Below are 25057 nucleotides of genomic sequence, written 5' to 3'. Positions count from 1 at the left end.
AAGGATGTGTCCTCATTTCTGGACAGTGGGCAGAGCCATGCAAGGTATTCCTTTTTGCTGCCTAAGCCAAATACACATCCAGAACTATTAAATATTCTATTGGAATAGTCATGACAAGCGTATACAAAAATAGTATTTAAAATTACTTTTTGTTTTTCTTTTAGCGGCATATTTTCTGTATCTTTCATGTTTTCCAGCCTTTTGAAAAGTTAGGGCAGCCATACAGGTTCAGTAGGGACCGGCCGAATTTCGATCCATGTATGGTTAAACCCACTGCGTGAATGAAAAAAATGATTAATGTATGGCCAGCCTAAGGCCCCTTTCACACAGGGAGGGAGTCAGTCAGGCAAACTCAGTTTTTCTCAGCAGGGGATCGATCCGCCGATCCCCCGCTGAGCAGGAGGATGGCAGCTCTGTCTCCGCGATGTGTGCGGAGTCAGAGCTGTCAGGTCCCCATGCATCTCTATGGGGAAATCGGATGAGAACAGACCCTCTGTCCGTTCTTATCTGCTCCGACCCACCAGATGGATAAAAAATAGGGTTTCCATCCGTCCGATTTTGACGGTTCGGAATCGGATGTCAGCGGACATAGGAATGCATGGGGGGACCGTTCAGATCCGCCAAAAAAAAACGGACAGGCGGATCTGAACAGTCCGCCTGTGTGAAAGGGGCCTTATTGTAGGTGACTGGTCCGCCGAAGCCTTATCTCCAAGGCACTCCAGCTGGCCTTTGCACTCTGTTACCACATACAATGCAGAACCAATACTCCTGCGTTGTACATGGGGATGGCAAGGACCTATCCACAACCCAGAGCATCAGTGATGAGAGGAGAGCACTGTAAGGCTGCCCAAGCGAGGAATGAGGTAAGAATATTGGACGAATCGTGTTTTTTTTTTTTTTGACATGCTAGTCTCCTATTCAAAATGAAGAGGTTACTAAACTTACGAAAATTCTCGTACGACTGAATACAGCTTCTAGAGTGATGTAATGTGTTGTAGCATGTGTCTTGCTATTCAGATTTTTTTCGGTGAATACTGTACTGATTAAACAAAAATCATGCCTTCTGGTATCGTACAAGAAAAAAATTTTTTTTTTTTTTTTCTTCAGGTAATTTTGTGTAAACTGTTGTGATCGGCTCTCGAAAGCTTTTTACTAATGATCAGATTATCATACGATCACTTAGAAAGCGGTATTTTGCATCCGACTTTCTGATCGTATGTAACTAGACTTTTAGGGTCTGTGAGTGCCATCAGTTTTAGGTTCTTTTCCTGGATAATTATCTACAATTATTGGAGTACAGAAGCTGTGTTTTGGCACCCTCTAGTGTTGAAATCGTTATACTGACACACATAGAGGCAGATTATACAGCCAAAGTTTGAGGACACCTGACCATCACATCAAAAACTATGAACAAAATGAGGTTGAAGAATTTGTTTCTTGTTATAGGGATGGAGACGCCGGGCAACACCAGCTTGGGTCTCATTTAAAGTCCCACCTAGTCCAATATGTTTCATCAAAAACTATAGGACTGAATAATTGTAAAAACTATAGGACTGAATAATTGTAAAAACTATAGGACTGAATAATTGTAAAAACTATAGGACTGAATAATTGTAAAAACTATATGACTGAATAATTGTAAAAACTATAGGACTGAATAATTGTAAGAACTATAGGACTGAATAATTGTAAAAACTATAGGACTGAATAATTGTAAAAACTATAGGACTGAATAATTGTAAAAACTATAGGACTGAATAATTGTAAAAACTATAGGACTGAATAATTGTAAAAACTATAGGACTGAATAATTGTAAGAACTATAGGACTGAATAATTGTAAGAACTATAGGACTGAATAATATAGGACTGAATAATTGTAAAAACTATAGGACTGAATAATTGAGTTCAGGTATTTCCAGTAGGGTTGCTTTGATGCTGGTGCCAATACTAAGCATTTGCAAGAGTATCAGTACTCGTGCTAATGCACCAATACCTGAAACCGATACTTTCAGGATTGGTTATTTTAACTGTCTGCGGAATTCCCCCACTGACAGCTGAACTGCAAAAAAAAAAAAAAGGCAGGCAATCCTCTGTTAAAGCGGAGTTCCACCCAAAAGTGGAACTTCCGCTTTAGGGAGTCCTGACCCCCCGACATGCCACATTTGGCATGTCATTTTTTGGGGGGGGGGAGCGGGTACCTAGTTTTGACAGGTACCCGCTCCCACTTCCGCTCGGAGCGCCGCGGCGCCCTGAGCGGAAGTTCTCCTCTCTCCCTCCCTCCCTGCAATCTTCTGGGACACGTCAGAGGTCCCAGAAGATTGCCGGCCAATCACGGCGCGCAGCGCGACTCGCGCATGCGCAGTGGGTACCCGGCTGTGAAGCCGCAAACTGTAACAGCCGGGTGCCCACAGCAGTGATGCCGGCGCCGAGGGAGAGGATCGAGGCTTCCGGTGGCCGCATTGCTGGACCGTTGGACAGGTGAGTAAATGGCTGGAACTCCGCTTTAAGGAGCAGAACTGCTGCATCCTTAACAACCGATGACTTATTCAGCTGTCAGTGGGTTTCCCCTGTTGACAGTTTAAAGTCCGACAATTGGAGCTGTCAAAATAAAAAAAATAAAAAAGCAGCCCAATGTTTATCAACATTGCTCAGCCACTGGAACACTAAAATAAAAAGAAACATTGTTTCTTTTTCTATATTGCGGTTTCTTCATCTACAAATCAAAGGGATGAACTTTGATCTGCAGATGAAGTCAGTTTAGCGCAACCTGTCATTTGAATGTTCCTCTGTTTAAACCCATATTAACCCTTAATTCACTCTCATTAGCCTTAATGAACTTCTTACTCTCCTCCATTTAATTATTATTTTCCTGCTGATTGTTTTTGTTCACTTCTATTTTATAAACTATTAATAATTAACTTTTTTTTTTGCTTTGTTCATTAATATTTGTACACCTTTAGCATATATTTACATGTTTCCCATTAAGGCCCCTTTCACACAGGCAGTGTCCGTTTTTTTGGCGGATCTGAACAGACGCCCCATGCATCTCTATAGGGCATTGGATGTCAGCGGAGACATGTCCGCTGACATCCGATCCGTCAAATCTGGACGGATGGAAACCCTATTTTCCATCCGTCCAGCGGATCAGATGAGAATGGACAGACAGTCCGTTCCCATCCGATTTCCCCATAGAGAACAGGGGGACTTGACAGCTGTGTCTCCGCACACAGCTCAGAGACACAGCTGCCATCCGCCTGCTCAGCGGGGGATCGGCGGATCGATCCCCTGCTGAGAAAAACGGAGTCCGCCTGACGGACTCCCTGTGTGAAAGGGCCCTAAGAAAAAAGCGCAAAATGTAAAAAAAAATGAATTTGTAAATAACTTTTTAATGCTTTGTACCATTGCTGACAGCTGAAGTGTAAACAAAATAGTTGCGATAGGTATCGGCGAGTACTAAAAAAAAAAAAAAAAAAAGTATCATTATTTTTTTTCTGTTTTTTTTTTTTTTTCCGTTAATAAAAGAATTTGTATTGGTGCATCACTAATTTCCAGTTAAAGTTACTGTTAATACATATAAAGACATATTTCACAAATGTGCGTTCCAACTATGAGGTAGCAGGTTTTGAAGGCCCTTTTCTGTTCCAGCATCTCCATAAAGACATCATTTGATGTGGAAGAAGTGGCCTGCTTAGAGCCATTAACTGAACCCTGTTAAAAACTAAATAATGGAAAGCTGATTGCAAGCCAGCTTTTCTCATCCAACATCCAGTACCTTAACCCAGTGTTTCTCAACTCCTGTCCTCAGGGCACACTAACAGGCCAGGTTTGCAAGAAATCTGAAATTCATCACGGGTGATCTCATTTGCTGCTCAGTGATTGCAGTATTCTAGTCTGCATCTCCCCAAGGTAATACCTAAAATCTGGCCTGTTAGTGGGCCCTGAGGACCGGAGTTGAGAAACACTGCCTTAACCTCACAACTGATCTTTAGATTGACCGAGCTCAGATTCCCACAAACACTCCAACATATTGTAGAATCTCTTCCAAGATAAATTTAGGCTTTCAAAGCCACAAAGGGAGGTTTGGGGAGCAAACTCCACATTAACAACGACGGTTTTGGAATCAGATGCATCAATAAGCTTATATGGGAGTGGTGATCAGGGGTCCAAAAAGTTTGGGCCATATATTGTATTAGGACATCTCTAGTGTAAGTTGTTTCTATATTTTATATACAGCTAAAGACTTGTATCCTCATCTGTTACTCTTCTCACTCTTTTCCTGCCAGGTTATACTCTGATGCATCCCTCGCTTACCCGACCCTATCTATTGGTGGAGCCTCCCCTGCACACAGATATCATACACTACGAGAACATACCAAAGTTTTCTCTGGTTCGGCAGAATATTCTCAGGTAGGAAAATGGGTTAAATATTGAAAACGTGTAAAAAATATTAGCAGTGGGTGTCAGTGGACATGTCACTGCTGACACTCGCTGCCCCATAGGGATGCATGGAGCATCCGATCAGGTCCGTTGGAAAACTGACAGGCGGATCGGAACGCCTGTGGGAAAGGGGCCTAAAGCAGAACTTTACCCATACCAACTTGGAAAAAAAATATGTCCTTTATCAAGAAACATACATTCCACATTAATAATTATGCTACCAACATTAGTGTGTGCTGTAAATTGCCTCCAACATTGCTCCTGTTTCTTCTTGCACAGTAACAGTTACCATCTCTTTAACAAACCGGCAGTCACATTTCCCCATGGATGTATTAAGGCGCCCATTCCCTCCAATGTAGCGACACTGTAATTTAGAGAAGTTTCATTGATTTGACAAGCTTGAGCAATAATAACAGTTCTCTGCCCGGTAGGATGAAGCTGTTAGGTCTCTGTCAGGGACTGGCTCTCATATTTGTTTGCATGAGACTTATCAGTGTGCGTTTCCTCCACAGCCTCCCCCTGGGCAGTCAGATCATTGCAGTTCCCGTGAATTCCTCGCTGTCTTGGCACATCAACAAGCTGCGGGACCCTGGGAAGGAGGCGTATAATGTCAGCTATGCCTGGAAAATGGTAAGACAGCACAGCAGCCTCATCCTCTTAATTATAATCCATGAAGTCGTAATAACATTTTGTGATGGGACAATGGTTTATTAATTCACATGTCCTGGAAAAAAAAGCTTCTCCTTGGAGAATTCATCCCAAGAACTGACTATGCAAACCCCTCATAGAAGATTTTCACTTCAGGCATTGTGCTGGAAAGCCCTTCTGCCCGGTGAGCTTTAGTGACTGGCCAGCAGGGTTGCATCATTTGTATTAATGCCAATCACATGTTTGCACTTAAAGAGCTTTAGTTACTCTGTTGGGCTTTTTTCAGTGCTTAACAGCCCAACCTTGGAAGCCCATTGCATTTACAATGCCAGAGTTTTACTCGGAAGAGATTTTTCTGCTTTGCCTGGAATTGGGCTGGTTTTTATTCTCTGCTGGGTCTTTACTCCTGTCTAATACCTCCTATAGGACCTCCACTCTCTTAAGGCCCCTTACATACGGGCGTCAAAATACATGCATATAGGCATGTTTATAGCCAGTGACTGAATTAACACCTAGACATCTAGCCGTGTTTACATTAACAGGACATTTAGGTATTTGTGAACCATTTAACCAGTTCTGGACCGGAAGGTTTTGCCCCCCTAATGACCAGGCCATTTTTTGCGATTCGGCACTGCGTTACTTTAACGGACAATTGCGCGGTCGTGCAACACTGTACCGAAATAAAATTGATGTCCTTTTTTTCCCACAAATAGAGCTTTCTTTTGGTGGTATTTGATCACCTGTGCGATTTTTATTTTTTGCGCTATAAACAAAAAAAGAGCGACAATTCTGAAAAAAATATATATATTTTTTACTTTCTGCTATATAATATTCCCCAAAAAAAATTTATATCAAAATTTTTCATCCTTTTAGGCTTTTAAAATTTGTATTCTGCTACATGTTTTTAGTAAAAAAAATCACAATAAGAGTATTTTGATTTGTTTGCGCAAAAGTTATAGTGTCTATAACTAGGGGAAAGATTGATGTAATTTTTATTTATTTTTTACTAGTAATGGCGGCGATCTGTGATTTTTAGCGGGACTGCAACATTGCAGCGGACAGATCGGACCCCCAACTGACATTTTTTACACTTTTGGGGGGGACCAGTGACATTACTACAGTAATCAGTGCTAAAAATATGCACTGTTACTGTAATAATGACACTGGCAGGGAAGGGGTTAACCTAGGGGTGATCAAAGGGTTAATAGTGAGCCCAGGGGAGTGTTTTCCAACTGTGGGGGGAGGGACTTGTGAAATTATCATAGAGACCTGTGGCTCCTGTATAGAAGGATCACAGGCACTCTGTGATCATTTGAGAGAGAACAGCGGTCCGAGGAGCCGTCGTCCTCTCTCAGCGGGGAGCAATCGCGCCCGCCGGGCCTGTGGATTGGCATCCCCGCTGCCTAGTGGGGACAGGAGTGGGCCGCGCGCCCCATAGCATCGCTCCCGCGAACCGGCATACCCATACGCCGATTCGCGCAGCCGAGCCAGCCTGCCACAGTATATGTGCGGCGGGCGGGCGGCAAGCAAGCGGATAAAGTTGTAGTAAAGTCTTTATTTTTTTTAATTTTACCTACAGGTAAGCCTATAATAACGCTTACCTGTGTAGGTACATTGAATACCTCCTAAACTTGCACTGTTTAGGAGATATTCCCAATGGATACAGCCGGTGACGTCACCGGCACATGCTCTCTGAAGGTCTAGCATACCGTGCCGGACCGTCAGAGCTCCATGTCGCAGCCGACATCTCCTGCACAGGTGCTCGGGAGTGACATCATTATGGCTCCGGCCACTCATACAGCCAGAGCCCGCAAACCCGGAAGGAAGACTGGGTGAAGATGGAAGCCTTGTCAGCGGTGACCGCATGCAGCTGGAGGGCTTCGTTCTACGGTAAGTATTTCATATGCGATGCATATTAGCACAATAGGCCTTTGTTTTTTTAGGGGATTTTTTTCTTTTTTTTTTTCCCAGCCACGGCTTACTACCACATTAACCTGGTTTTCTGCAGCTAAATGTGTGTAAACTCATGTACATTCTAAACGCTGGAGAAATTAATCTGGGAAGTTTCAAGTGTGTTTATTGTTCCCAGATCAATTTCTCCTACTAAAAGTAGTTGTCCTGTGTGCATGAGGCCTTAGCCATAATGCCATGGTAATTGGTAAGCCTTGTCTATGAAACAAAATCCATATGGGGCACATTAAATGGAATTTATATATCCTACACCCTCCAATGGTGCCTTTTAAATATGCAGAGCAGTCCCTTTAGCTGGTATCTTCAAAAGCTCTGGTTTTATACCTTATTGCTGAGAACTGATACCTTTTATTCACTGGTATATGTAAGTTATAAGGGTTCTATGGTTAAAGCTGAACTCTGGGCACAAAAAAAAAAAAAAAAACAAGCAGAGCCCTTGAAGCAGGGTATTCATTACTTAAGATTCATCCTACAATGGTATTATGATGGTGACCCTATCATTTACTGTTTTAATTACCCTCTTGTAAGCTAGGGGGCAGCATGATAGTCAGGAAAGCGCATTCCATGAGCACAGTTCTGGACCTTGGTGCCTGCCCATGCCCAGGGCCATGAATGAATGCACTCCAGGGTGGTGTAATGTCCAGAGCACTGCACCTTCCTATAGGCTGTAAACTAGTGGCGGCATACCTATCCTCTCCTAAAGCAGTTTTTGTCTGGGGGGGTTGGACCCTGGATTAGGTGCAGTACACCAATTTCTTTGTTCATTTTCCAGATTTGTGAAATCAAAATTTCTTATGCAAATTACAGATCAGTCAGTTGCATTGACTGAACTGGCAGATAAGCTTTAATTTAATTAGTTCTGTACTTTCCCAGCATTTAGTCAGCCACGAAACCCATGTACTTCCTGTGTGTTAGTAATTAAAGGGATGATTGAACAACCCTGATAGCTGTTTCTGATAATCTAATCTGTTTGTTATTGCCATGCTGGGGATAAAGGTTAGATCTTCCCAATAGAGATCTGTAAGGCAGGCCATAGATTATTACATTTTCCATATGTTGCAGGAAAGAAAAGCGCTTGATTCCCCCATAAACACAGTAATCTGATGGGGGAATCCCTCCTGCGTAGCTATTGTGTTATGCCAGAGAGGAGCCTTCCTGGCTGGCAAAGCAAAATGATTACTGCTAGGGGCACTAGCCACTGGCATTAATCACATCCATAAAATCGGACAGGCTAATTGTACTGTATTGTACTGCTAAAACAGCCAAGATTAGATCCATCTATGGCTGGCTTAAGGTGTCTGGCAGGAGTCAAACCCTGCCTTCTCCACCAGATCTCTTTTGGATAGAGTTATTTTTAAAGTAACTCTTTCACTAGAAAGCAGATGTGAAAAAAGTCTCCTGCAAAGAAGGAAGTTCCTGCTTTACCTCCATATTGGCCGACACTGGGGATCATTTAAGCTGGAAGCCTTGAGGACATACTGCAATGCCTCGTACACACATTCAGATAATCGTGCAATAAAACTCGCTTTCGACCTGATCGCACGATAATCTGATAGTTAGTACACAGCTTTTGACAGCCGATCACGACAGTTCGTCCAACAAAATCCGAAGGGACAAACAGGAAAACGTCTGTTGTACGATAGCCTAGCGAACGACAATCGTTTAATCAGTACAGTATGCTTCTGCTAAAAATTGATCGACAAAGACCGCGCATGATCAGAAACACTAAAATAGCACGGAAAAAGCCTGGCTGCCATTGTTTTTGTTTTGCACCATCTGATACCTAGCTAAGCAACCAGGAAGCTTTTCCAAAATCGTACGAAAAAATCCTACGTTTATATGCATTGTTGAATTCGATATTAGTATCATGCAACAAAATGCGAACGATAAGTCGTCCGATTATCTGAACGTGTGTACGAGGCATAAGTGTGCATCTTCACTACTGTGCCCTGGAGTAAACATATATTGATGCAGAGAGCAGCATTCATGTCAACACTATTCTCTGCATCATGGAGGACCACCCACTGTGGAGAGGATCAAAAGAAGGGTGCTTGCAGAAAATAGAGGAAGAAATTGACAAACTTTTAATTTTGCTTTTCTCTTACTTTGTGAAAATTTTCTTTTTGCAGGTTCAGGATACCTCATTCATTTTGTGTATTGTGGTGATACAGCCAGAAATACCAGTGAAACAACTGAAAAACCTGAACACGGTTCCCAGCAGCAAGCTCTTATACCATCGCCTGGACCTGCTGGGCCAGCCCACTGCGTGTCTTCACTTCAAACAGCTGGCCACTTTAGGTAACATATCAGATCGAATAGCTGCCGTATCCTCTGACTTCTCTCCATAATGTGCCACCCTGTCAGGAGAGCACCTGTTACCCATATGTATTTATATATACGAGACTGTAGTCTTCAGAAACATGCACATTTTGGTTGTACATTCTTGCATTGCATAAGCTAGATTGTTATTGGTGACTCTGCTTTTGATGTCTTTGTGATATTTTGACCTCCTGCCTTTAGTACTTTGAGCCGCTGACCTTGAACAATAATGAAAGGGGCTGCTGACTCTTTTCTAATTGGGCTGATCTGTATGCTTTCACTTGTTTTTTCTTGACTAAAAATGTATTGAAGCCCCCAGAATTAGCACAACCTAGCTCATTATGAAATACTTACCTTAGATCGAGCCCCCCCGTGCCGCCCGCTTACCTCTGACGGGCGACATGTTCAGTCGCCAGTCTTCTGGGATCGCGGCATCCGGCCATCTGATTGGCCGGAGCCGCGGTGACGTCACTCCTGCGCACGCCCGCGGGAGCCGACGGTCACGGCGCGGGGCTCTGAAGGAACGGCACCAGCGGCCGTTCCTTCAGAGCGCATGCGCCAGTGACATCACTGGCTGCATGTAAGGTAAATATCTCCTAAACGGTACATGTTTAGGAGATATTTACAGTACCTATAGGTAAGTCTTATCATAGGATCACCTATAGGTACAAGTTGCAGAGAAAAGTTTACTTCCTCTTTAAACACTTTTAAAACAATAGAAACACATTTAAACACATAAAAGATACTAAGAGACAGTGCAAGAGCAATGGAAAACACAAAAATATTGATTTAATTAGTAAAATAATATTAATAGGTCTTACAGAAAAAAAACGCAATATACCGGGACTGCAAAAACTGAACTGCGATATAACGGGGGTTTACTGTATACCCCAAAGATGCAGCAAGCAGAATATATAACTCCGCTTCAAAAGGTGCCAATAATGGCTGACAATAAATTCAGATTCATTTATGATATTTAAAGGGGAATATAGTACAATTATTTATAAAATATATTTTAAAATGTGTAAATTTCAGTTTCGGCCAAGTGCATCCTGAATTTTTGGTTTTCGGCACCAACATTTTTATGTTGGTGCACCACTACGTGATACCTTCTTTTCAGAGCCCTGCTGTGCAGACACGTGACCTCCCTCTACTAGCTTGCATTCATCAGAGGGAAATATCAGCCCCTCCCACTGTACTCACTAGGAAAGGGAAGCAGAGGGAGGTCACATGACAGGACAGCAGGGCTCTGCAAAGAAGGTATTTAGTGAGTACACACACACTGTACTGAACAGGGACCTAAAACAGAGAGAATCAAAGTAATTAATACATTTGACTTTACAACCACTTAAATGTCATTTCTGTTTAAATAAAATATAATTTTTGCATAATAATTGGCTAGAAAAATCAGTCAATCTTAACATAATAAGTGTGCATTATGCAATACGCATTTCCTGTGTCTGGAAACATTGTTTCAGTATTTGCTGATACAATTAGATATTTATTTTTAACTGCACAATGTCTTTATTAGAGAGTAATTTTGTGTTTTATCAATGGAATTTTTTGTAGAGACCAATGGGCTGCAAGACTGGCAATCCTCCTCTTATATACCCACATGAAAGAAAAATATATTTAAAAAAAAAAAACATTTTTTTTCCCCCAAATATATTGGAAATATATTTGAAATGCTACAATTTTGGCCATATTCAATATATTTCTAAAAAAAAATTCCCTAAATATATTGGATATATATTTTTCTTCCATATGGGTACAAGGGTGGCTTTTTGCCTTACTAAATCATCTTGAGATTTTTTTTTTAATGGCAAGGAGGAACAAGAGCTTGTTCGCTTTTGTGCTGCATACATTATAGTTCTAAAAGTGGCACAACAGGTTCTCTTTAATGAACACTCTCTTTGTCTGCAGAAAGCCCCACTGTCATGTTGGCTGCTGGCTGCTTCTCTTCTCCATACGAGCATCTGAGTCTGCCAGAGACCAAGAGGATGGTTGAACACTACACAGCATACCTGAGTGACAATACTCGTCTCATTGCAAACCCAGGGCTGAAGGTTAGTATTATTATTATTATATAGTATTTATATAGCGCCGACAGTTTACACAGCGCGTTACAACTTGAGGGTAGACAGTACAAATACAATACACCAGGGATCTTCAAACTAAGGCCCTCCAGCTGTTGCAGAACTACAGGTCCCATGAGGCATTGTAAAACTCTGACATTCTCAGACATGACTAGGCATGATGGGAATTGTAGGTCCTGAACAACTGGAGGGCCATAGTTTGAAGACCCCTGCAATACACTTTAATACAGTAGGAGTCAGAGGACCCTGCTCGTTAGAGCTTACAATCTAAGAGGAACGGTCATATTAAACTTGTCTTAAAAAAAAAAAAAGGGGGGGGGCACAACAACCTTGTGTTTTTCAGAAAAAATAAAGACCTACCTGGAAGCCAATTATGTACCCACAATGTGTTGTGACAATAGCACTTTTCATCAAACTTGAATAATCATGACCGCTTATATAAACAATGTTTTTTAAGTGCGCCACCCCAAAACTGGAAATCTGCAAAGAAATCCCATGTGCAGCAAATCAGCCTATCGACCATTGGGCTCAATCATGGGGAACCCCAAAGTATGACAGAGATCAAAGAGCACCAGTCTCATGCTTTATAAAACAACATTTTATAGTAGAAGCATTTAGACACACATGGAAATGGTGCATAACACATAGCCAAGTGAAATGTTAACAATTTTTTCCATTTCCGTGGCCAGCATTGGACATGAAGTGGCAGTCTCTAAACCAGGGGTGTCCAAACTGCGGCCCATGGGCCTCATGTGACCCAAGACGGTTTTTTTTACTGCTTCCCACCACAAATTCATTAACTTTTAAAAAATGTAGATTTTTGTGGGGGTGAGGGGTTTTGTAAAAAATGCGTTTGCACTTAGCAGACACATGCGGCCAAAGAAAAATTTGACAGTGTCTCTTTACTGGAATTTTAAAAGTTTAATCTTCCTAAAGAAAAATATCATACTCTTCACAATCATGCCTTATCCAGGTCATCAGTTTTCGGCAGCACCTAGATTTGTGAGCAACTATATTTTTTTCCAGTCTATTAAAGTTTTAACAATGCAAAAGTAAAATAATACAATACAAGAAAAATACCAGAGTACAATAGGCATAGCTTATATACATCATCATATCCATAGAGCAGTGCCATCTTAAGAGCATTATAGGCCCCCGGGCAGTGCGGTGCACTGGGGCCCCGCCTACACAATCACCCATGAGAAAAAAAATGCAAATTATTGATAAGGCGATATTTATTGGTACAGCAGTGCCAGGCTAATGACAGCTTCCAAGTTCGGTGGCTGGGTTCAGTGAACATCCACACGGACGGGAGTCAGACTCGACTGTCCTGTGTGTGCCTGTTCCCGTGGAGGCGGACAGGCATTCCTGCAGTTGTGGGCTCTCCCTCCACGGCCCAAGTGGCCTGACAGCAGCGCAGGGCCGACAGGCGCTTGCCACCCGCTAAGTTGGGCGGCAGGATGCACACGGGAATCGGAACTAATGCTTGGGCTGGGCAGGTGGGCCCCCCCAGGCAACTGCCAAGTGTGCCCATTCGGTAAGATGGCCCTGCCATAGAGTATGGCGTATGAAAAGTTAGGGCTCTACCTGTGGCCACTAAATATTATCATGTTCATCAAAGAGAGTCTGCTGAACCAGGGGTCCCCCTCCCTGAAGGTAAGGGATTAGCAATGCCATCATACCCTCTCAAACCAAGTAATCAGCTCTCAGGTAGGGAATATGGTCCATGGTGACTGTCCTGCAGTCCCATGGCCTTTCCCAAACTGTCAAGAGACCATGCAGAAGAAGATAATAAAGAAGAGGAGGAAGTGAAAGAAAAATAAAAAGGAAAGAGAAAAAGCAGCGAGTACCCCCTTCAGCTCTAAAAGGTTTACTGGATTTTGATGTGGTGATCCCCATGTGAGCAACTATTTTCAAGGATGAAGCACAAATATCTGATGAACACCTTGAGAAGTTTTATGTCGCCCCTACTTTTATAATAAAAAATATTACAGAAAAATTAAGTTTTATTACTCAGATAGGTACATTATCTATATCGGTAAAGCTGCCCATACATGTTCAATTTTCTTGTACAATTTTCTGTTAGATTTACCACAAACCACATAATATGAGGTCAAAGCTAAACAACACTTTCACTTGTGTCCAATTAGGCAGGCCTTTCTACTACATAGTTGAAGGTAAATTTCTAGAAAATTGTACAGAAAATTGTATAATGTATGGCCAGCCTAACTTGTGCCCAACTTTTTCTGCTCATTAGCTATTCTTATTGTTAGTGTATTATTATGTGTGGCCCAAGACAATTCCTCTTCTTCCAATGTGTGACCCAGGAAAGTCAAAAGGATGGTCACCCCTGCTCTAAGTGGTAGAGGACCCGCTCACTGATGATGTAGCCGACATCTTTATTGCCGCGAAGCGACATCTACTAGTGGGAGAAGCATCCACTCGGGTTTCAGAAGCCATATGGGTGTTGTGTTTGTCAAGCAGATTTGGAACTTAAGGCCCGTACACACGTACCGATTGTCGGCCGTAAATATTCGGCCGACGACTGATCGGCCGATTGTAGGCTTGTTAGTATGATGCTTCCGACAGCCGACAGCACACTTTCGGCCGAAAAGAATCTGATGTGCATGCTTTAAAATCTTTGTAGGCCAACGCCAGAACGGCCGGTTGTTCGCCAGTCAGAACAGAATTCGGCCGACAATCAGTAGATTTGCAAGACTGGGCATGCTCACAAAAGACAAAACACAGGGAAAGTTAACCATCACATGACATCACTTCTGCAGTCGGCTGCTGTTGGCCGACAAAATTCATGTGCAGTCTTTTGCAGTTTTCAACAGATACGACAGCCCTGGACAAAAGACGGCCGATCGTTCGGCCGACGATCGGTACGTGTGTACGGGGCATTATTTCCAATCTCCAGCAGGTGTAGCTCCAAGGAAGACATTTTTACTCCCATCCTCCTCTTCTCAAAGGGAAAAAAGAATTCTTCCCTGAACCCACAAGGGGAGCCAGATCAATTCTTTGAATAAAAAAATGTCTATTGTACCTCAGGAGTTTTAACAATGGGCACTATTATTTGTATGTACATTTTGATGACTGCATAGCTTTAATGCTGAACTCAAGGCAAATCAGTTGCAACTATATATATATATATATATAAAATTAACTTTTTTTTTTTTTTTTTTACCTGCCACTGTTTTTAATTGTTGCGTCCCCAATGGTGGTAATCACCCTCACTATTTTACCTGGAGAGGGATAATCCCGAATAGTTAGTTGTCATGGGAATAAGAACAGAGGGAAATCTTCCAGTGGGGATACAATTGATGACTGTCTAAGAGGGGATTTCTTGTCACTTTCCTGTCAGATTTCCTCAGTTCTTGTTGTGTATCCAAGACAGGGATTACAGGGAAATCTTCCCATAGGGACTCAGAGAGCTTAACATAAAGTGATTGGTTTTAACACTATCCAAAACCTAAAGCTGACATTAAATCTGCTTATATTTTGCCTTTTCGAATTCCTATCCTCTCCCCCCCCCCCTCCCCGATCAACATGCTAATTACATTTTAAAGGGTAACTCCACTTTCGAGGGGGGTTGCAAATAAAAAAAATAATATATAGCATATACAATTGCGACATCGTCCTATTGTAATTGAATGTTATTAAAAATTGCTTTTCTTTTTTAATCTGCAGAGCTGTAATTTTCTGTAAAATGCAGTGCAATATGGCTGCCTGGAGGTGTTCTGTACACAGAATGTGTACAGAACGCCCCCCAGAAAAAACATTTGCTGCTTGTGTGATTGGCTCACTGATTTTCATAGAAGTTCGCACTAAGATACCAGTCAGATTTTTGGCATCCCCTGCAACAAAAATGTCATTTTTGGTTAGATACTCCCAGTAGGAAATCATGTCTAAAGGAATTAGATCACTGCAGGAGTGAACATTCCTAGACAGAATGCATTTGCATGCAGACTGTTGTAGGTAATGCCCAGATTTGATGCTGAGACACAGTTTAAAGAAATATAATCTGAAGAAAGAAAGAGTTGGGCCATGTGCAGCAAGGCTGGAAAGGAAAGGGTTCGATTCTGATAGATGTTCTCTAGCCAGGAAATAAGGCGGGCTCCATATGGCTTGCAGCAGCTTTTAATGAACACTGTGAGAAGGTCATAGTATGCAGTGAAATCAGAGCAAGCAATTTCAGTATAAGAGAGGAGCCTGTACAACGGTGCGAGACTAAAGGTAATGGTAAAGTAAAGCTTAACTTCCCCCCGCCCACTGTGGAGACAAATGACAGCTGGCGGTATCCTCTCTCCTTTTAGGACGACCGCGGTTGATGATGTGGCTCTTTACCCATATGATCGGTTGTGTTCAATCACAGCCGATCACATGGAAATGCCAGTTAATGGCTTTCCTCGCCTCACTGACAGAGTGTGAGGAGAGGAGAGCCAATCAGTGGCATCTCCTCACAGGGGAGACCTATACAGATAATCTGGGCACTGAAGATTAGTGCCCTGATTATCAGTGCAGCCCCAACAGTGCCCATCGGTAATGCCAATTTTTGCTCATCAGTAATGCCAGTCAGTGCTGCCTTTCAGTGCCACCTATCAGTGCTGCATATTGCTGCACCTTCATCAGCGCATATCAGTAAAGGAAAAAAATTCCTTCTTTACAAAGTTTTCTGAAATTTTTGGGTCTATTTTTATTATTTTTTTTTGGGAAAAAAAATAAAAAAACAGTGGTGATTAAAGTGGAGTTCCACCCATTTTTAATAAATTGGATTACATAGATGTATGTAATCCCCTTTAACCACTTGCCGACCGCCGCACGACTATCTACGGCGGCGGTCAGCCCCTCACAGGCAAAGTGACGTAGGGCTACGTCACTAGCTTGTGAGGGTCTAGGGAGCGAGCGCGCGCCGCCGGAGGCGCGCTCCCGCGTGGTCACTGACCCCCCCCCCCCCCCCCCCGCGCGTGTGACCGGCGGACCCGATGTCCGCCGGCCACTCTGCGATCGGCGGGGGAGAGGGAGAAAGTCAGGCAGCTTGTGTAAACAAGCTGCCTGTCATTCTCCCCTCTGTATGAGAGATGATCTCATGGATCTACTATGTAGATCCGTTGATCACTCTGCATACAGCTGAAGCCACAGCCAATCACAGTTAGAATCACGCCCCTAGGGACACACACAGCCCCTCCCTCTCAAATAAAGTTAACCCCTTCACTACCAGTGTATTTTTACAGTAACAGTGCATATATATAGCACTGATTACTGTAGAAATGTCACTGGTAACCCCAAAAATGTCAGTCAAGGGTCCGATCTGTCCGCCGCAATGTCGCAGTACCGCAAAAAAAATCGCAGATCGCCGCCATTACGCGTTAAAAAAAAAAAACAACAAAAATGACAAAAATCTTTCCCTTAGTTAGTAAACGCAATAACTTTTGCGCAAACTAATCAAAATACGCTTTTTGCAATTTTTTTTACCAAACAGGTAGCATAAAACAAATTGGCCGAAAATGTTAAAAAATTTAGATTTTTACATTTTTTTTGGGGGGAATTTCATTTAAAAAAAAGGGAAAAATATTGCTATTTTGCAAAATTTACGCTCTTTTTTTGTTTATAGCGCGTGATCAAAAAATCGCACAGGTGATCAAATATCGCCAAAAGAAAGCTCTGTTTGTGGGAAAAAAAGGACGCTAAATTCGTTTAGGTACAGCGTCGCACGACCGCGCAATTGTCCGTTAAAGTCACGCAGTGCCGAATCGCAAAATACCCCCTGGTCAGGAAGGGGGTAAAATCTTCCGGGGCTTAAGTGGTTAAAACGACTTTTACCAATGGAAAGTTTTTTGTTTTTTTTTTGTTGCTAGTAAATACCTTATTTTCTGCTTTATTTATCCTCTTCTCACTTCCAGGTCCGGTCGGCAATTACGCCATTCGGCGATTCGGAGTGTGTGCTGGGATGTATATCAGGGCATGAAATCTCGCATTATTACACAGGAGATGAGCTGTACTGCGTGCTCTGCCCCGCCTCCGCCCCGCCTCCTCTCAGTGAGCTGTACTGTATGTATTGTATTGAGGCCGTGCTCCGCCCCGCCTCCGCCCCGCTTCCTCTCAGTGAGCTGTACTGTATGTATTGTATTGATGCCGTGCTCTGCTCCGCCTCCTCTCAGTGAGCTCAGTGAGGATATACTGCTTTCAGTCCTCGCTCACTGAGAGGAGGCGGGGCAGAGTACTGCCTCAATACAATACATACATACAGCTCACTGAGAGGAGGTGGGGCAGAGGCGGGGCAGAGCACGCAGTACAGCTCATCTCCTGTGTAATACTGCGGGATTTCATGCCCAGAGATGCATCCCAGCACACACTGCGAATCGCTGAATGACGTAATCGCCGACCAGACCTGGAAGTGAGAAGAGGATAAATAAAGCAGAAAATAAGGTATTTATTAGCAACAAAAAAAAAAAAACTTTCCATTGGTAAAAGTCGTTTTAACGGGGATTACATACATCTAAAGTCACTAAAATGGGTGGAACTCCACTTTAAATACCACCAAAAGAAAGCTCTATTTGTGTGAAAAAAAAATGATAAAAATGTAATTTGGGTACAGTGTTGCATTACCATGCCATTATAATTCAAAGTGTGACAGGGCTGAAAGCTGAAAATTGGTCTGGGCAGGAAGGGCCCAGTAGGAAGCGGTTAAAGAAGAAAAAGGTTTTAGTTCAGATACTTTGTTTTTTAAGAAATCTATAAATTAGGTGTTTATTTCTCTGCCTGGAGTTCATCTTTAAATGGGACTAGCAGAGTAGAAGGGAGTGCGATTTTTTTTTCTTATCTGCCAGCAAGTGTAACAGAGCAGCCTTTGGTAGAGTTCCCGGGGACAGATTAGTATCCTTTTATACACATCTTAAGGGGTCTCCTGCTACGTGTTCTTTTCTTTCACAGTTCTCTGTCAGGAATGAGGTCATGGCTACCAGTCACGTCACCGATGAATGGATGAGACAGATGGACATGAGCAATTTGAACAGCTACATTGTGCGCCGTTACATAGCAACGCCCAATGGGGTGCTGCGGATCTACCCCGGCTCTCTCATGGACAAAGCGTTTGATCCCACCAGGAGACAATGGTGAGTCCCCCCTCTCATTACTTGTCATGCTGTACAATGTTACTGTCATTATCCTTCCAAACCATCTTTCCATTAATCCGTTTAGATTTTGTGTCACACCAGAACTTTCCTAATAAGAAAAGTTTTTCCTGCAGTGTCGCAACGCAACGCCTACTGTATTATTAAATCACAGCGTGTTCGGCACATCTGTGTCTGATTTATTTATTTTATTTTTTGCTTTTAGGAAATATTTATACTATATTATCTTTGAAAAAGTGATCTAATAATTGAAAGGTTTTGTTCAGGAGAAGTTGTTATATATATCTATGTATAACCAGTACATCGTTTACCTAGTGTTTCTTTACAAGAGGGTAAGAAACAAATATTTAGTTCAGAGCCTGAAAAATGTTCTTTTTGTGTCTGCTATAGAAGTAGGATATCGGCTGATACCCCGAAAAATGTTTTTTGTGTCTGCTATAGAAGTAGGATATCGGCATAGGAGTAGGGGTAGCCCCAGCTTCATCATGGGAACATAAAACTAAAAGAACGCAAATTAACAGAATGGGTACTAAGCTTAAATCAATAATGGGTCGAACAAGAGAAATCACTTGATTCCTCATCCATGCTAAATAACGTAGATGGATGAATCTGCAGCGCGGGCTATTGTATTCTGACAGCCAGCACCTGTTGCTGTCAGAATACCTGAACATTGCCTGCATTTGTTTGGGTGGTCTGGCCTGGGATGGTGGCAGGGTGCTAACTGGCGATGGGGGGTGGGGTGCACCGCTGGCGACTGGATGATCGACTGTGCAGGGGGGGTTGTACCTGGTGAGGGCTCCTGCTAGGGCCCCCCCCCCCCCCATTCTGCCTGGATCTGCCCTTGAGGCCTGATCTCCCTCCTGGGTCCCTGTAAGCCTCGGGGTTCTATGCGAGCCTCCATTTTGTTGTAGCCTGTATATTTCTATACACAGTAGCCATGTTTTTGTAGTCCGGTGGCCATTTTGTTGTGGTTTGCCATTGGAAATAGCTGCGGCCATGACAGTGGAGCCCTGTGGGTGGCGCTTTCGGTGGTAGGAGCCCCTCCTCATCACCTGGTGCTGACTCCTGGAACTTCCTGATCGCCGCAGTGCAGATTCCCCTGGTGACTGCAGGTGCCTGTTTCTGGTGGGGTCCTCTCCCTCTCTGCTGAGAATTTCTTTGTGCCTGGCAACCAGGTGGTGCTGCCAGCACTGTGGGGTTGTCCCTTAGCAGTGTTTTACACTTTTTGTGGGATCCCCCTGGTGGTTGATGGAGTCTTTGGAGCATGTTTCCCCACCTGATCCCCGCTCTAAGGCTGCAGGGCCTCCCGGGTCCCAACCATCCATCCATGCACTGACGGTGGTCCTAGAGTCCCATGTGTCCCGGGTGGAGGTGGCTTACGGGCTAGCAAAAAGCCCCCCCTTCCCCATCTGTCTCATCAGATCCTGAATCTGATTCCGCCGCCATGGATGTGAGTCACCCTGCTGGGTCTGAAACCACGCGCCTGAAATCCTCTGATAGTGAGGATGATTCCTACATGTCTGCGACCGCGCACGAGAAGGCACTGGTGGATGCACTGATTGTGTTGGTGTGTGAGACCCTAAAGATGGAGGACGCAGCTGAAGCTGTGATGGAGGCGCAGGTGCCCTTTGGCACTCACAAACCATCCAAAGCGGCAAAGGTGTTTCCTTTCCCCGCCTATTTTGACAGAATTGTTGCTAAAGAGTGGGGACGACCTAAGCGTCCCCGTGGGGTCCCTAAGCGCTTTACTAGGCGTTACCCCTATGAGGATGCCCACTATGACCCCAGGGATGCCCACTATGGCCACCAGGGATGGCAATCAGGGCTCAGGGAGCCCCCCATTGCCCTCCCCATCAGTGCTGCCCGCCAGTGCCCTCCCTATCAGTGCTGCCCACAAGTGCCCATCATTGCCATCTTTCAGTGTCGCCCACCAGTGCCCATTATTGCCCACCAGTGCCGCCTATCAGTGTCCATTAGTGCCCATCAGTGCCGCCCGTCAGTGCCGATCAGTAGTGCCCACCAGTGCCGCCTATTAGTGTCCATCAGTGCCCGTCAGTGCCACCTATCAGTGCCCATCAGTGCCACCTATCAGTGCCCATCAATGCCGCCTATCAGTGCCTAGCAGCGCCGCCTATCAGTGCCCACCAATGCTGCATATATGTGCCACATATCAGTGCCCATCAGTGCCACCCCATCAGTGCCTGTCAGTACAGTCTCATCAGTGCTCATCAGTGCAGGAAAAAACGTATTTATTTACAAAATTGTATAACATAAACAAAAAATCTTTTTTTTTTTTTTTCAAACTTTTCGGTCTTTTTTTATTTGTTTAGCAAAAAGGAAAAAACCCAGAGGTGATCAAATACCACCAAAAGAAAGCTCTATTTGTGGGGGGAAAATGACATAAATTTGGTGTAGGTACAGTGTTGCATGACCGCGCAATTGTCATTCAAAATGCAACAGCGCTAAAAGGGGAAAATTGGCCTGGGCAGGAAGGGAGGAAAGTGCCCTGTATTGAAGTGGTTAAGGAGTGGACTGTGCCACCGGTGGTGGACCTTCCGGTTTCCAGATTAAACAGGGCAACCATGTTTCTTCGCCACTGTCCATCGTTCCTTCCAAAGGTTGTCTGATTTTCATTTGAATGAAGACGTTGTGTTGCCTTCCCTGTGTCCCAGGCCTAAACATCTGAAGGAAATTGCCTTGCATGCCTTGAATGTGGTCCATGCAGTTAGGGTGTACCTGGCAGCTACGGAGTCTTTCAGGAAGTCAGACTCTCTTTGTGCTCACGGATGGACCTTGAAAAGGTCCGTCTGCTTCCTGTCATCAGGCGTTAGTGACGCAGGTTTGCAAGGCGGCCACCTGGTCGTCGTTGCACAATTTTACAAAACTTTATAAAGCGGATGTGTTGGCATCTGCGGATGCTTCTTTTGGCCACAAGGTTTTGCAGGCTGCTGTTTAAAGACCTGGTCCTCTTAGAGGGTGTGTTGTTTTTTTCAGGTGGGCTCCGGTTGTTTGGTTGAGCTCCTGTTGCCTGGTTGGCTAACGGCCTTGGGAATTTTTTTGTTGTTCCCACCCCTCATGTTTAACACTGCTTTAGGACGTCCCAATGGTTATGAATATTAGAAGCTCTGTCCGTCAATGAACAAAAGAGAAAATAGGATTTTTGACTCCACAGAGGATGTGGAAGAAGTAGCTGTAAATAACCCGGTAGAAGGTCAAGCTGAGGATTCCACTTCTGGGGAGTAAGGGTCTGAGGAGCCATTCTCGGCCTCTCAATCCCAGAGTTTAATTCAGTCTCTCACTGAAATTTGTTCGGGCTGGATTTAAATGATCTCCCCTAGAGATTTCTGAAGTCTTTCTTCATTACCCTCCACAAAACTCTCAGGCTTTTCCCTTACATCCACTTTTAGAGCAGATAGTGTATGCGGATTGGGATCACCCTGATAGGGTTTTTATTCATCCCAAAAGGTTCTCTCTGTTGTATCTTGTGAAGGAAAAATTCACAAAGAAATTGTGTATGCCTACAGTGGATATTGCTATTTCTTCTGTAAACAGAAATTTAAGCTGTCCTGTAGATAATGCCCAGATTTTTAAAGATCTAGCGGATAAGAAATTGGAATCTTTACTAAAAGCTTCTTTTGCTATTGCTGGGTCTGCAATACAACCGGCAGTGGCAGCTATAGGAGTTTGCCAGTCTTTGAAAGACCGTATTATGCGGTAGACCAGGAGTGTTCCTTTTCAGGGAGAGTCTGTTGAATATTTAGCAGATGTACCTCGTGCTTTGTGTTTTGCAGTAAATGCTCTTAAGGACTCCATACAACAAATGTCACGGTTTGCTCTTCTGTCAGTTCATATGCGCAGAATCCTGTGGCTAAAGAATTGGTCTGTGGAATTGCTATGTAAAAAGTCACTAGCTGGCTTTCCCTTTCATGGGGAATGCCTATTTGGTGACGATCTGGATAAATAAATCCAAAAGATTTCGGGGGGGTGGGGGGGGGGGGGGCGACGAAGAGTACGCTTCTAACAGGAGGAGAAGTAAACGTCCTTCTTTTAAAAGGTGTCTAACGCTCAAGTTTCCAGTACTTCTAATCTCAGGCAGTTTTGACAGCCTCAGCCATCTGGATCTAGAACTAAACCTCCGGGGCAAGGGCAGAAGAAACCCTGGGTCCAGAGGAATACCAAGTCTAGCTCTAAATCCTCATTATGAAGGGACACCCACGCTCAGTCGAGTGGGAGGAAGGCTACTACAGTTCTCGGATGCCTGGGTAGAAGTGATTCAGGACAGCTGGGTTGTTTCCACAGTTTCGCAGGGGTGCAAAATAGAATTCTGGGTGTTTCCTCATCCTCGGTTTGTAAGGTCAAACATACCTGCAGATCCCCAAGAAAGAAAATCCTTTTTTCTGTCTTTGGAACATCTGAGGTCACAAGCAGTGATTACTGAGGTTCTGGAAGAAGAGAAATTCAGGGGCTTCTACTCAAACCTTTTTGTAGCCCCCAAACCAAACCATGATGAGAGACCTATTCTGGATCTCAAAGTCCTGAACCAGTTTTTAAACATTCCCACATTTTGAATGGAGTCAGTTTGCTCAGTCATGGCTTCTCTGCAAGGAGGAGAATTTCTAGCATCCATAGACATCAAAGATGCATACCTTCACCTGAAGGTATAGGTGGTCAGCTTTCATTCTGTCACATTGCAACTTTAGATGGCGAAATTCATGACTCAGGCTGTAACCTTGAAATAAATCTGCCACATAATCTGTTTCAGTGCTCCTGGTTAGCATTGTCTTGCTGTGTGACAGAATTGATAAATGTCCCTCACTTTAACTTTGTTTCATTGGTGGTGACTATATCTGTTTGTGATATCCTGAACACGTGTGCTTTGTTGCAAAACAAAAAATACACAATCATTCGTATTCTGATGTATATTTCTCATTGCTTCTTAGGTATCTGCATGCTTTAGCTAATCCTGGCCTCATCACTTTTACTGGACCGTACCTGGATGTAGGAGGAGCAGGCTACGTGGTCACTATAAGTCACACTGTCCAGTCTCCAAAGTAAGAATACACCACTGTATCATACTGCCCAGCTTTCTCAGATGACAGAGGGACCTATTAGGCCCAAAGTTTATGGGTCCATAATATTACCAAATGCCATTGTCATACTTCCATTGTTTCATATGGTGAAAAACAGACATCAATGCTCCATGTGTGTTAGACATGTTTTCGCATAAATACTGACACCTACAATGGTTAAAGTGGAGTTCCAGCCTGGAAAAAAAAAATAAAAGTCAGCAGCTACAAATACTGTAGCTGCTGACTTTTAATATAAGGACACTTACCTGTCCAGGGATGCCACGATGTCGGCACCCCAGGCCGATCCGTCCATCGGCTCCGGGTGCAGGCGACGGCATCTTCACTAAGGGAAACAGCCTGTTCCCTACTGCACATGCATGAGTTGCGCTGCGCTTTCTGAATGGTCCCGTTGTCTTCTGGGATGTGTGTCTCCCAGAAAGCAACGGGGTGGGGGGGGGGGGGGAAGGAGGGAATGGAATTTTGTAGATTGCTGCACAAGGATTGCGGCGATCTTACCCGGAAGTGGGAGGGGGTACCTGGTTTTGATAGGTATCCACTGCCCCCCCCCCCCCCCCAAAAAAAAAAAAAAATTTGCAGAATGTGGCAGCAGAGAGGAGGAGGAGGCAAACAAGTGGAGCTTAGTAATTCGAGTGCCGTTCCGCTTTAATATCTGAGACTATTGACCAAATGAGAGCAGTTAGACTTTGTATGTTCATCTTCTCCCAGATGGTGAAAATGCTAAGAGGCCTATTATTTGAGGCTTGTAGCTTCCACACAGCTGTACAGGCATTTTTACCTAAGGGCACAAGTCTATGGGAATGCAAAAGCAGCTGGATGCAGGTCAAATGCAGGACAGAAAGATATGCACTGTAGCTCAAATGCATCTGTTAATGAATTCTGAATGATCTAAAAACTATCTCATACTGAGGTAAAAAAGCACGTTGCGTTTCTTCGACACAAGCCTAAAGCTTGTCAACACCGGGCTTAAAGCCCCGTACACACGCACAGATTGTTGGCCGTAAATTGTCGGCCAACGTCCGATCTGCCGATTGTAGGCTTGTTAGTATGATGTTTCCGACAACCAACTGCAAATTTTCGGCCGAAAAAAGTCTGGTGTGCATGCTATAAAATTTTTGTTGGCCAACAAAGAACGGCCGATTGTTCCTCAGTCAGTACAGATTTTAACACTTTTTCTTGTCAATGTCTTTAGTTCTCGGGTGTCAGCAGGACATACTGTTGCCGTGATGGGCATTGATTTCACCCTGCGGTATTTCTACAAAGTGCTCATGGAACTGCTTCCTGTCTGCAACCAAGATGGTGGCAACAAAATTAGGTAGGAAAAACAAGGAAATGAAGTGTTTGTCTTTGTGAAAAGTCCATTG

The 25057-nt window shown here is 43.7% G+C and overlaps 1 protein-coding gene across 1 annotated transcript in view; it reads left to right on the top strand.

Moving 5' to 3' along the window:
* Positions 1–25057, top strand: part of CACHD1 (cache domain containing 1) — a gene marked incomplete at its 5' end in the record, with an annotated part of 252596 nt that overhangs the window by 200333 nt on the left and 27206 nt on the right. The window contains 7 exons of the mRNA XM_082265153.1: positions 4286–4409; positions 4952–5069; positions 9188–9356; positions 11301–11443; positions 18407–18588; positions 23547–23657; positions 24886–25008. Coding sequence (XP_082121279.1) covers positions 4286–4409; positions 4952–5069; positions 9188–9356; positions 11301–11443; positions 18407–18588; positions 23547–23657; positions 24886–25008 — 970 coding nt within the window. The remainder of the gene's footprint in view (positions 1–4285; positions 4410–4951; positions 5070–9187; positions 9357–11300; positions 11444–18406; positions 18589–23546; positions 23658–24885; positions 25009–25057) is intronic.

This window comes from Pelophylax lessonae, assembly GCF_965119305.1.
Source record: "Pelophylax lessonae genome assembly, chromosome: 8".
Lineage (NCBI taxonomy): Eukaryota > Metazoa > Chordata > Amphibia > Anura > Ranidae > Pelophylax > Pelophylax lessonae.
Note: the sequence above shows the minus strand (reverse complement) of the source record. Positions and strands in the feature narration are given on the sequence as shown.